General features: G+C 35.5%; 2 protein-coding genes across 2 annotated transcripts; both read right to left on the minus strand.

Moving 5' to 3' along the window:
- Nucleotides 1-4,613: 4,613 nt before the first annotated feature.
- LOC118881519 (transcription initiation factor TFIID subunit 13-like) lies at nucleotides 4,614-5,061 on the minus strand. Its single transcript, XM_036826561.1, has one exon. The coding sequence runs from the start codon at nucleotides 5,032-5,034 to the stop codon at nucleotides 4,660-4,662; it is 375 nt and encodes a 124-aa protein (XP_036682456.1). The 5' UTR covers nucleotides 5,035-5,061; the 3' UTR covers nucleotides 4,614-4,659.
- Nucleotides 5,062-8,818: 3,757 nt separating this feature from the next.
- Nucleotides 8,819-9,223, minus strand: SIRPD (signal regulatory protein delta). Its single transcript, XM_036826727.1, has one exon. The coding sequence runs from the start codon at nucleotides 9,221-9,223 to the stop codon at nucleotides 8,819-8,821; it is 405 nt and encodes a 134-aa protein (XP_036682622.1).
- Between the last annotated feature and the right edge of the window lie 3,607 nt (nucleotides 9,224-12,830).

A 12,830-nucleotide genomic window follows, 5' to 3' on the forward strand; every position in this document is an offset into this window, starting at 1 on the left:
TAGGACTTCCAAAACTATGGTGAATAAAAGTGGTGAGAGTGGACATCCTTGTCTTGTTCCTGATCTAAGAGGAAATGCTTTTAGCTTTTCACCATTGAGTATGATGCTAGCTGTAGGTTTGTCATATATGCTCTTTATTGTATTGAGGTAGGTTCCCTCTAGGCCCATTTTCTGAAGAGTTTTTACCATAAAATTTGTGTTGAACTTTGTCAAAAGCTTTTTCTGCGTCTATTGAGATGATCATATGATTTTTATTCCTCAATTTGTTAATGTGGTGTATCACATTGATTGATTTCCATATATTGAAGAATCTTTGCATACCTGGGATAAATCCCAGTTGATCATGGTGTATAATCCTTCTAATGTATTGTTGGAGTCAGTTTACTAGTATTTTGTTGAGGATTTTTGCATTTTGTTCATCAGTGATATTGGCCTGTAATTTTCTTTTTTGTGCGATACCTTTCTCTGGTTTTGGTATCAAGGTGGTGTTGGCCTCATAGAATGAGTTCAGAAGTGTTTCTTCCTCTGAAATTTTTTGGAAGAGTTTCAGAAATATAGGTGTTAACTCTTCTCTAAATATTTGATAGAATTCACCATTGCAAAGCCAGTATACTCCAAAAAAAATTACAAAAAATAAATAAATAAATAAGAGCTAAACCTCAGTAGTTCTAGTTAATAATTATGTCCTATAGGCTAATTAGGACTTCCTTGGTGGTCCAGTTGTTAAAACTGTGTTCCCAATGCAGGAGGCGTGAGTTCAATCCCTGGTTGAGGAAGATCCACATACTGTGTGACACAGCCAATATAAATAAATAAATAAAGGCTAATTAATGAATATACATTTTGTTTGACTTGAGACAATCAGCCTTTTTCTGACTAATTCTAACTACCTCAAGCTAGTTAAACTTACAAGTATCTAGAATTCATATTTAAGTGCAGGGCATACCACATCCAAGAAATGATATCAATATTCTCACTGTGATAGTATTAGAACTTTAAAAAGAAACTATTGGTATTTCTCTGTTGGAAACGTATTGGGGTGAAGATGAGTATGTATAAATAAGTTTTTTTTTTTTTTTTAAAAGCACAGGCTTCCATTTATAGCTACTTTATTTTATTTTATTTTTTTGCTGTGTTGGGTCTTCGGTTCATGCGAGGGCTTTCTCTAGTTGAGGCAAGTGGGGGCCACTCTTCATCGTGGTGCGGGGACCGCTCTTCATCGCGGTGCGTGGGCCTTTCACTACCGCGGCCCCTCCCATCGCGGGGCACAGGCTCCAGACGCGCAGGCTCAGTAGTTGTGGCTCACGGGCCCAGCTGCTCCGTGGCATGTGGGATCTTCCCAGACCAGGGCTCGAACCCGTGTCCCCTGCATTAGCAGGCAGATTCTCAACCACTGCGCCACCAGGGAAGCCCTAAATAAGTTTTTTTAAATGACAATTTTATTTCTGAAATTTCAACTTTGTAAAATATATTTCTGAGGTTTCACTTTTTAAATTAAAAATCTGCTGAAGATTTTTAAATTCCTAAAAAAAAAAGGAAAAAGAAAAAAGAAAAGAAAGATTATGCAATCAGTGTATGACTCATTTCAACAGTTATCAATAATTACATAATTACTATAACATAAATAGTAAATAAGACTTAACCAAAAAAAGAAAAAGAAATTAGCTGGGATTGTGCTGAAGCTGTAGATCAATTTTGCCATCTTAATAATATTAAGTCTTCCAATTCATGAAAATGGGATTTTTTTTCATTTAGATCTTCTTAATTTCTTTCCATATTGTTTGATAATTTTCAGAGTTTAAAATTGCACTTCTTTTGTTAAATTTATTCCTAAATATTTTACTTTTTGATGTTATTGTAAATAGAATTGTTTTCTTAATTTCATTTTCAGATTGTTCATCTTAAGTGTATAGGAACACAGCTGTTTTTTTTTTTTATATTGATCTTGTATGCTCAACCTTGCTGAACTTGTTCAGTCAGTCTAATTGATTTTTACTGGAACTCTTAGAAGTTTTCTAAACACAAGATTATGTTATTTGTGAATATAGGTAATTTTACTTCTTTCTTTCCAATTTCAATGTCTTCTATTTCTTTTTATTACCTAATCGCCCTGGCTAGAACATTTAGTACAATGTTGAATAGAAGTGATGAGAGCAGATATCTTTGCCTTGTTATTGATCTAATGCTTCCAGCCTTTCTTTAATAAATATAATATTCTCTGTGGGTTTTTCATGCTTACCCTTTATTAGGTTGAGGAATTTGCCATATATTCCTATTGTGTTGAGTATTTTTATAATGAAAGGGTTTTAGATTTTGTCAAATGCATTTTATGTGTCTCTTGAGAGGATCATGTAGTTTTCTTTTTATCCTATTGATATGATGTATTACATTGATTTTGATGCTAAACCAAACTCATCTATCGGACAAATCCAAATTTGTCATGATGTTTATTAATTTTTATATGTTAATGGATTCAGTTTGCTAGTATTTTGTTGAGTATTTTCATGTACATATACATAAAATATATTTGCCTATTTATTTTCTTTGTGATATCTTTTTCTAGTTTTGATATCAGGGTAATTTTTTGATCACGACTTTAACCTGTTTACTTGTTATAGCTAATTTCAAATGCTCTTTCTTCTTTAGTCAGTTTTTGTGGTTTTTGTGTCTTTCTAGGCATTTTTCCATTTCATCTAAGTTATCTAATTTATTTACATATAATTGTTAATAGTGTTCCTTTAGATTTCTTTTTATTTCTGTAATGTTAGTAGTTACAGAAATAACTTCTTATTTGATTTTTTGTTCTAGTAAATTGTCTTATTTATTTTTATCTTATCTAGCTAAAGGGTTACCAATTTTATTGATCTTTTCAAAGAGCCAACTTTAGATTTTTTCAATTTTTATTTTTTAAATTTCATTAGTTTTGATTTTTTTTTAGGTTTAATTTGCTGTTCTTTTTAAAGTGTCTTAGGTGGAAGGTTATGTTATGATTTGAGATCATCTATTTTTATTTGGAGATGTTTACAGCTATATTTCCTTCTAAGTGCTTTGCCAGCTGCGTCCTATAAGCTTTTGAATATTGTTCTTCATTTTCATTCACCAGAAAGTATTTATAATTTCTTTTCTGATTCCTTTTTTGAATAAAATTGATTATTTAGGAATGTGCTGTTAAATTTCCACATCTTTGTGGGTTTGTCAAATTTCTTTCCATTATATATGACTTCTAATTTTATTCCATTGTGGTTGGAGAATATACTTTGTATTATTTCTATTCTCTTAAATGTATTTAGGTTTGTTTTATTGATTATTGCATGGCCTATCCTGGAAAATGTACCATGTGCTTTTGAGAAGAATGTATTTTCTGCTGTTGTTGGATGGAATGTTCTATGTATGTCTGTTAGGTCTGGTTGGTTGATAGTGGTTTTAAACTCATTTCCTTGTTGATCTTCTGCTTAATTGTTCTATCTATTTCTAAATTGAGATATTGAATTCTCCAACTACTATTTTTGAATTGTCTATTCTCCCTTTATTTCTGTCAGTTTTTACTTCACATATTTTTGTACTCTGTTGTTACATGCATATATATAGTATTTCTGTTTTTTTAATCTTTTTAATTTTTCATACTTTATTCCTTATATTGATAGGTTAAGTAAAATTTTCCTAAGTACTGATTCATAGATAATGTTTATAAGCGGCACACAATACATTCAGTTTCACAAACAGTAATATCCAATGATCCCCTTAAATGCAATTTTAAATCCTTACTTTACGCTAAGTGCAAGAATAATACAATAAGCTAAATACACACAAAACCTGTATATGCTGAACTACAAAAGTGATTTCCATAGCCACACATGGTCTTAGTCAAGTACACATTTCCACAATGAACAAGTACTAACAAATATGTTAATAAAACACTACCCCAAATGCTTATCCTACCATCAGCTTTTTCAGCAATGCCATTCCTGCTACTGAAAACACTTACATTTAGAAGCTTTAATTTGACCTGGGAAAATGAGTTCTCTTAAAACCTGACAAACAGTATAAGCCCCAAAGATTTTAAATCAAATAGGTCTTCCAACACAGAAGCATTCATAGGAAACTTTTAGTTTCTCAAAAAATAAAAAAATTAAAATAAAAAAATCACTCATTATCTAAAGAAGAGTATTAAAACAAATTATCTTAAGACAAATAAACACTCTTAAAAAAGGCTGTATTTTCTATCATTTTCTCCTTAAAAGAAACACAAACTAGTTCACTATCTTTTAATAACTTAGACTACTGTAATCTAAAAACTTTAGAAACATGAAACACATGTCTTAGCTATCAAAGGTACCATTTAGATTTCACATATTAAACAGCCACAGTACAGCCTACAATGGCAAAAAATCAGAAGGACCTGAATGGTTTGCAAGGTACTTTGACATACATGTGGTCATTAAAATCCAGTAAGTAATTCAAAGTATGGTAATATAATGGCAGGCAATTAAAGGCTCAAATATCACTCTAAAATTGAAGACATGAAAATAAAGACTGAAAACTTTGTGGTTCTCTATCTTTCGTTCACATGGCTAGATATCAGAACGTTACTGTGGAAAATATAGTTGTTAAATATGGTTTCCCCAGAAAATAATGAAGCTTCAGAAAGTACAAAAGGTGTCAAGATCCATAGTTTGCTTCATCAAATGCTTTTCTAGCTCGTTTCAATTCTTCATTCATAGTAAGCAAGTCTTTAACCCTAGCAAACTTTCTTGGGTCCTTTCGAATCAAGAAGACGATATCTTCAACTTGTACCCGACCTTGTCTTCCAATTGACATTGCCTTGTGAGTCATTTCAGTGATGAACTCTATGACAAGGTCTTCAAGAATATCTACTGACTCAGTATAAGGATTCTGGTCATCCCCAAACCCATACATCATACACCGTAATTCTTTAGAAAGAAGTCTCTTTCTTTTACCCTGTCCACCTTCTGCACCTCCTCCAATTTCTCCATTTTCTTCCTCAAAGGTGGGGTCTTCTTCTTCATCTGCCATCCCAGCAGCCAGCCACCTCCAGGGTGTGCCCGCCTCCCATATATATAGCATTTCTATTGTTTTATTTCTGATGGATTGAATCTTTTATCATCATAAAATGTCCCTTTTATCTCTTATAACATTTTTTTGTTTGTTTTAAAGTATATTTTATTGGATAACAGTATAGCAAATCCTGGTTTCTTGAGGTTGGATTTACATGATATATCTTTGTCTTCCTTTTATTATCAATGTATTTGTATCATTGAATCTAAAATGTGTCTCCTGTAGACAGCATATATTTGGATGTTGTTTGTTTGTTTTTTAAATCCAGCCAGACAATCTCTGCCTTTTGATCAGTTCATTTGATCCATTCACATTTAATATTACTTTTTTTTTTTTCCTTTCACAGTATCACACAGCATGTGGGATCTTAGATCCCTGACCAGGGATCAAAGCCACGCCTCCTGCAATGGAAGCATGGATTCTTAACCACTGGACCACCAAGGAAGTCCCATTACCTTTTGTTTTCTATGTTTATCATGTTTTTTTTGTTCCTCTATTCCTCCTTTTTGCATTAAGTAAATATTTTCTAATGTAGCATTTTAATTTATTAAATTTCCTTACTATGTATTTTAAAAATCATTTCCTTAGTGGTCACTCTAGAGTTTATGATATACATGTTAACTCATCAGAGTCAGCTTCAGATTTATATTAATTCCAATGAGACATAGAAATGTTACTTCTATATAGTTCTATTACTCCTTTCCCCTTTTTTTTGGTATTATTGCTGTACATAACACATTCATAAATGTTACAAACCTAAATGTACATTGTTTTAGTTTTTACTTGATATAACTTTATGTCCTCTAAAAAAGCTAAGAGAAAAAAGAACTTACATATTTATAGCTTTTGTCATATTCATCTTATTTATCATTTTTTGTTCTCTTCAGTTGTTCTTGTGAATTTGAGTTAACAAGAAGAGTCATTTCCTTAGGCAAATTCAGCTTTGTTCTCAATCACTTCCTTTGTGAAGTTTTTGGCAAATATTACATTTCCATGTTATAGGCCCAATATGTTATGTACATATAATTGTATATAATTGTTTTTTAAAAATCTGTTAAGGTAAGAAAGGAGAATAAATATGCATTTATGCTATCTTTTATAATTACAAAATTACCTTTATCAGATATATATATCTTATATATGAAGTATGTTATGTGTATAATTTATATGTAATTTATGTATATAAATTATATAATATATTATAATTTATCATATATGTATATTTATCATATATATATATATATATGTATAGTGGGTTTGAATTACCAGCTGGGGTCATTTGCTTTCAGTCTTAATAACTTCTTTTCATATTTTTGTAAGTAGGTCTACTAGCAACAAATTATCTCAGCTCACAGGTTTTGTTTATTTTGCCTTAAATTTTGAAAGGTAGATATAAGGAATCCTAGTTGACTTTTTTCTTTGGGCACTTTGAATATGTGAGCCCACTGCCTTCTTGCCTTCATGGTTTCTGCTAAAGTTAGCTGCAGATCTTATTGGGGTTTCCTTGTGGGTCATTTTCCCTTGCTGCTTTTCAAGATTTTCTCCTATCTTTGCTTTCATCATCTTTACTGTGATGTGTCTGCCTGTGGATCTCATGCATTTATCCTACTTGGAGTGCTTTGAAATCTAGATGTGTAGATTATTTTTCAATAAATTTAGGAAGTTTCCAACCATTTTTTCTTTGCATATTTCTTCTGCTTCTTTCTCTTTCTCCTTTGCTTCTGCTACTCCTATGATACCTATGTTGGTGTGCTTAATAATGGCTTACATTTCTCTGAAGTTGTGCTCACTATTTTATTTTTCTTTGTGCTTCAGATTACATAATCTCTATTGATATTTCTTCAAGTTTGCTAATTCATTGTTCTGTCAGTTCATATCTACAGTTGAGCCTTTCTAGTGAAATTTACATATCAGTTATTGTGCCTTTGAACTCCAGAATTTCCACTTCATTCTTTTTTATAATTTCTTTTTATTGATATTATCTATTTTATACAAAATTATCATCACACTTTCCTATACTTATTTATTCATGGTTTCTTTAGTTCTTTGAACATATTTATAATAGTCACATTGACGGCTTTGCCTGTTAATCTTGATATCTGAGTGCATTCACAAGCAGTTTCTGAACTCTCTCTCTGTCTCATACATCCACACCTCTTCTCCAACTAGAATGTTATTAGGAAGGAGTCAAAGCCATAAAACCAAAAAAATTCTGGGAGTAGGCAACCTGAGTTCTAATATCAACTGCCTGTGTACCTTCAGGCAAGCCCAGTCTCTGGGTCTCAACTTGAATCTATGTTAAATGAAGGATTTGGACATTAGGTGGACACATGCTGTTTTCAGCCTGTTAAACATTGGATTGATGGTTTCCCTACTTAGCACCTCCTCTCCCTTGCAATAATGAGTAAGTGAAATATTGGATATATGACACAGGAAGGAAAATTCAAATGATTCCCTGGGACTCATTTGTGGAGGCTGAGAAGAAGCTCTTTTTCCATCCTGGTTGATAAGCTGGGGAATGAATGTTATTTTCTTCATTTATTCTCTCCATCGTATGGAAAAGATTCATGTGTAACAGGAAAGAACAAATTCAGACAGAGATGAATAGAGAGGAGAGAATATCAGAGAATAAAGAGTCTTGGAGGCATTGAGCCCAAATCCAGACCTTTAGTCCTTGATTCCTAAAACTCTGTCTTGGATGCTTTGAGGAAGCTAGAATCCTCCACAGCTACGAGATCAATCAACTCTTACTTTTGGTTTAAACTAATGTATTGGGTTCTTATCCCTTGTAAGAAAATATTCTTCAGTAATGTAGAGCATACTGGAGAAAAACCAGACCAACTTCACCCCTATCCCTACTATCTGTACTCCTGAATATCCTTGAATCTTTTTCCTCACCTGTACAATGAGGACAAGCATCTTTATACTCAAGTTGCTAAGAGGATAAATACAATAATATGGGGAAAGTGCTTGGGATAGAGTAGATGACCCAATAAACAGTAATGTTATAATATCACCAGTTTAATCATTTCTCAGGTTGGGTATTGCTCAGATTTCAGATAGCATCACAAGTAGCAAAACACTAAAAATTATTAAGGGTTTGGGAGCAGAATACATTTGATTTGCAATTGTATTTCAACACACTGTGGATGGGACTTTTATCATCTGTCATCCCTCAGGACATTGGTGACTTTAAGCAAATTGGCTTAGGAAAGTATTTTCTCTCCCCTAACTTAGAGTACAGAAGTTAAGTTGAAACCAGGACAGTATGGCCATAAAATGTTGTCAAAACGTACTCTTTACATCTCTGCACTCATCTACAGCAGATTTTTCAACTGATCCCTTTAGTCTGGAGCACATGGGCCACACAATTGTTTGTTTCCATTCAATAGGAAATAGAAGTTATAAGTTTTCCATATTTTCCTGCAAGCCTGTCCTTTTCTCTTATAGACCACAATTGGTTTAAGCCAGTCTCATATTTGAATCAACCACTGGTAGGGCCCATGACATTACCTTAATTGGTTTAGCTTAGCTATTGGGGAATGTTGAATATTGGAATGTTAAACAAAATATTTCTCATCACTCCATTAACCTTCCTGAGTCTCCCTTTCTCTTGCTGTAAAATACTTAACTCACAGGTTGCTGAGAGAGTTAAACAAGATCAAATGTACATAGAACTCTCAATAACTTTTAGCATACAGCAATTGTTCAGTGAATGGAGGATATTATTACTGAGGAGATATCATACACCAAGGTGTAGAGGAGACATCTCACCAATAACAGTCACCTTGGTGCCCTGACCTGACTGGTACTCTATGTCAGGTTTCCCTTTCTTGAACTTCATGCAGAAGTAGGTGCCGGCATCTGCAAGAGAGATTTCACTGATGCGGATGGAAAAGTCTCTGTTGCCAGCTTCAGCAGCGTTTCCAATTTGTTTTACTCTGGGAAAAACACCTCCTTTGAAATCGTAGATTAAGTCATGGTTTGGTCCAGTCCCCTTGAACCATAGGACGGGTCCATTTGGAAATGAATCTGGTACACTGCAACTCAAGACAAGTGTTTCCCCAGTTGTTACAGTCTGTGATATCTCAGCTTGTTGCACCGTGAACATTTCATCTGTGATTCCTGGAAAGAAACTCAAAATCATCTCCCATTTCCCTGGCTCTGGCCAGGAAACTGGATCCAGACCATGGTTGGGCCTCATTCATCAGTTGTTTTAGTGACATATATGAATACCCACACACTAAGTTCAGAGCAAGTGGAGGCAGCTCTTTCCCTGAATGCTAACAGAAGGAAATCATTTCAGAGGAACAGATGCATCACCTCCCCAATTTCATTTCTCAGCCCTTAAGAAAGGTAAAAGGAGAATGGAGAGGGAGGGGTGCAATTATGAATGGGTAGTGTTCATAAAGATGAGTCCTTCTTCCCACCTAAATGCCAAAAATTCCCCAATACCTTTGGGGATTCATCCAAGGCCCTCATCCCACTGCACACATCCAGAGAGTTTGGGATTGGTCTTCATCTCTCCCCTGAAGGGCAATCAGTCACTGATTTTTGTGGAGACATTAGTGTTGAGAGGTGTGGAGAAAGGGGAAGACAAGAAATCAGAAACCTAAATATCAGGTGGACATACATTCTTGAAGGCAGAGTGTGGGTCTCTTGCTTATCTCCTCAAGAGGGAAGAGGGAGAGACTTTGTTCTCCTCAAAAGAAAAGAGAGTAGAGCCTCAAGGGGTTGCATTAATTTTGGAGGGTCCACCACTGACCCCTAACCCCCACTACCACCAACATTACTACCCCGTACAATGTTAGGTCATGGTAATAATCTCTCCTTTCAAGTTGTCAAGGGATAAAAATCACAGATGGCCTAAGATTCAGGTTAGGGGGAAAAGGAACTTTTAGCCGGTGAGGCCAGGAAAGAATGGCAGGTAAGCTACCTGTACTCACTTTTTTCAGTTTGAAAGAAATATGTGAATTTTTCCTGGCCAGTTGGATGCCATGGAATGTGGCTGGACTTGAGGAAAATATTACTGGCGAGGACCAGCTTTCCTGGCAGAACAGAGGAACACACTCATCTCACCGTATTTCATTAAATTAATTCAGACGGTGGCAAGGAGAAGGAAATATTGGTTGTTTTAAGAGAATAAGAGAAAAGCAGAGCTAAAAGTACAACTCTTAGGGCAGACCAGGGAAAGTTCAGGTACCAGGAGAGTGACTCAATCCCCTGGGAGAGCTTTTCCAAACAAGACCTGAGAGTGGATGACACTCAACATCCCTCCCTCTGGTCTCATAATTCCGTAGAAGCTACTCCTGGCTATAGTAGGAAAACAGGCCCTGTCATTGACTCCTGGTGACTCCTTGGGTACCTGCCACCAGGCCCCAATCACATTTCAGATGGAAATGGGTAAGTGAAATTGTGCAGGCTTGTAGTGATTTTGCCTGCCTGAACATCCCTTTGGTTTTGTTCAGAAGATATTGGACATTTGGGCACAAACTTCATCTATGTTGAGATTTAATTCTGAATCTACAAGCTAACATGTGGCTATGAGGGTCAGCAAATGGAAATTCAGCCTCAGGGAGTAGGTTATAAGAGAAACAATGGATAGTTCTCATTCCAGGATTGTTCCTAAAGTCTTAGAAAAGTTGGTCAGCTTTTAAGTCTCAGTTTGCTCACTTTTAGGAGCATGTAGTGCAATCATGCAGGTGCATTTTGTCTACCCAGTGTCTTTTTATATGGGAGTGTCCCTTGCCATATTTCATTGGGTTCTGTTGGAGTTGGCCACCATGGAAGGGTGTAACCTGTAACACATCCTAATTCAATATTGGGCACAGGCCTTCAGAACAGCTGATTAGAAAGGCCATCTGTAGAATTCTAGCCTACAGTGTTGTTTGTTTGTGGATGAGGGGGCATAGTATCCAATGTGTAGTAATGATTTTGTGCACGTTACAGATTTTTAAATATTTATCTTTACAAACCCAGAAGTGGATTAGATTGTACTCACCATTTACATATACATAGGTTACTTGTCCAGACGTATACTGGTCTGGATACCCTTTTCTTAACTTGACACAGTAGTAGGTGCCAGCATGCTCAGGTAACACATTACTGATGCGTATGGAATACTTTGTTTGGTTGGCCATGTCGTTATTTTCCATTTGGGTTACTCTGGGAAAGTGGCTTCCATTGAAACTATAGATTAATTGTCTTTTTGGCCCAGTGTCCTTGAACCACAAGATGGTCTTTGCTAGGGACAGAGTAGACATGTGGCAGCCCAAGATTACAGCATCACCAGTGTTGACTGACACTAACTTCTCAGGCTGGTTCACCTGGAACTCTTCACCTGAAGTTCCTGGAAAAAACAGAATCATTTCTCATGTATCCTATTTTGGTCCAAGGTAGTCTGAGGTTCTGGTGTTATGTCAAGGGGGTCTGACTATGTAAGAGTGTGTATTCTTTCAGCAATTTGTACTAGCACCATTTGTGTGAAAATTACAAATCTGGTTGTCGTATGGGATGAGGGGATGGGGACAAATGTAAAAAATGAGGATGGCACCTTCCTTCTTCATTGGGGTATATATATAGTGTCCCAGAATTAGAGATAAGGTCCCAAGCTAAGGGCAATGTACTGATAGTCCACACATATTGAGTTCAGAGAATGACCTGCAGATTGAAGTATCTCTGATTTTCTACCAGCTCTTCCATGGTGAAAAGCCCACTCGTACAATTCCAGCCAAATAATCACTGAGGTATGCATTCTCAACCAGGTTGATATTTTCCTTAACAGGTGAAAACCAGTTCTTGGGAGTTTACAACATTTTAGATAGTATACTGGTTTGCATTTCATAAAAACTAAACCCTCCCCAACAAAATCGTATCTTTGTTATCTCTAGTATTTAATTGTTCTTGCTATGTTTTCTAGGGTATCACACAAGCAGCACTGACACTGAGTTAATGGAACATACACAAAATGTATGCAAGCTATGTTGTACAAAACTATGGAGAACTTTCTCTTGATCAATTGCTCTATCTTATTCAGTATATTGACTTTCTATTGCTGTATAACAAATTACCATAAATTCAGTGGCTTAAAACAACATGTATTTATTATTTCATAGTTTCTTTGAATCAGAAATTCGGGCACAGCTTAGATGGTTTCTCTGCTTCAGGTCTCACCAGACTGCAATAAAGGTGTCAGTTGGGTTGTGTTCTTATCTGGAGGTTTGACTGCGGAATGTTCATTCTAAGTTCACTCAGGTTGTTTGCAGAATTCAGTTCTTCGTTGTTGTAGGACTCAGGCCTTTACCTCCTACATAATACCCACAGTTCCTTGCCAAGTGGGCCTCTACATAAGCAATTCCCACTGTGGTTCTTTGCTACTTCAAGGTCAGCAGGAGCGTGAGAGCAACTTTAGTGCAATGAATCTTTATATAACCTAATATAATCATAAGAGTGACAGCCCATCACTTTTGCATTAGTCTTTAGTTAGAAGCATGTCACATACCCAGCCATATTCAGATGGGGACTATGTAGGGGTGTGAACACAGTAACAGCAAGGATTGTTGAAGATTACCTTATGGGTCAGTGCACCACGCTAAGCAGGTACAGTTAAAATTTTAAGTACATTTTAATAGCTTTCAGTGCTTTAAAATAACTTTTACCTTAAATTTTGTATTTAGTGAATTTTAACCTTACATTGAATGAAAAGACCAAGCTTTATACATACTCTTACCATGAAGAAAGCATGTGTGCATATG

The sequence above is a fragment of the Balaenoptera musculus genome, chromosome 15, assembly GCF_009873245.2.
Source record: "Balaenoptera musculus isolate JJ_BM4_2016_0621 chromosome 15, mBalMus1.pri.v3, whole genome shotgun sequence".
Classification (NCBI taxonomy): domain Eukaryota; kingdom Metazoa; phylum Chordata; class Mammalia; order Artiodactyla; family Balaenopteridae; genus Balaenoptera; species Balaenoptera musculus.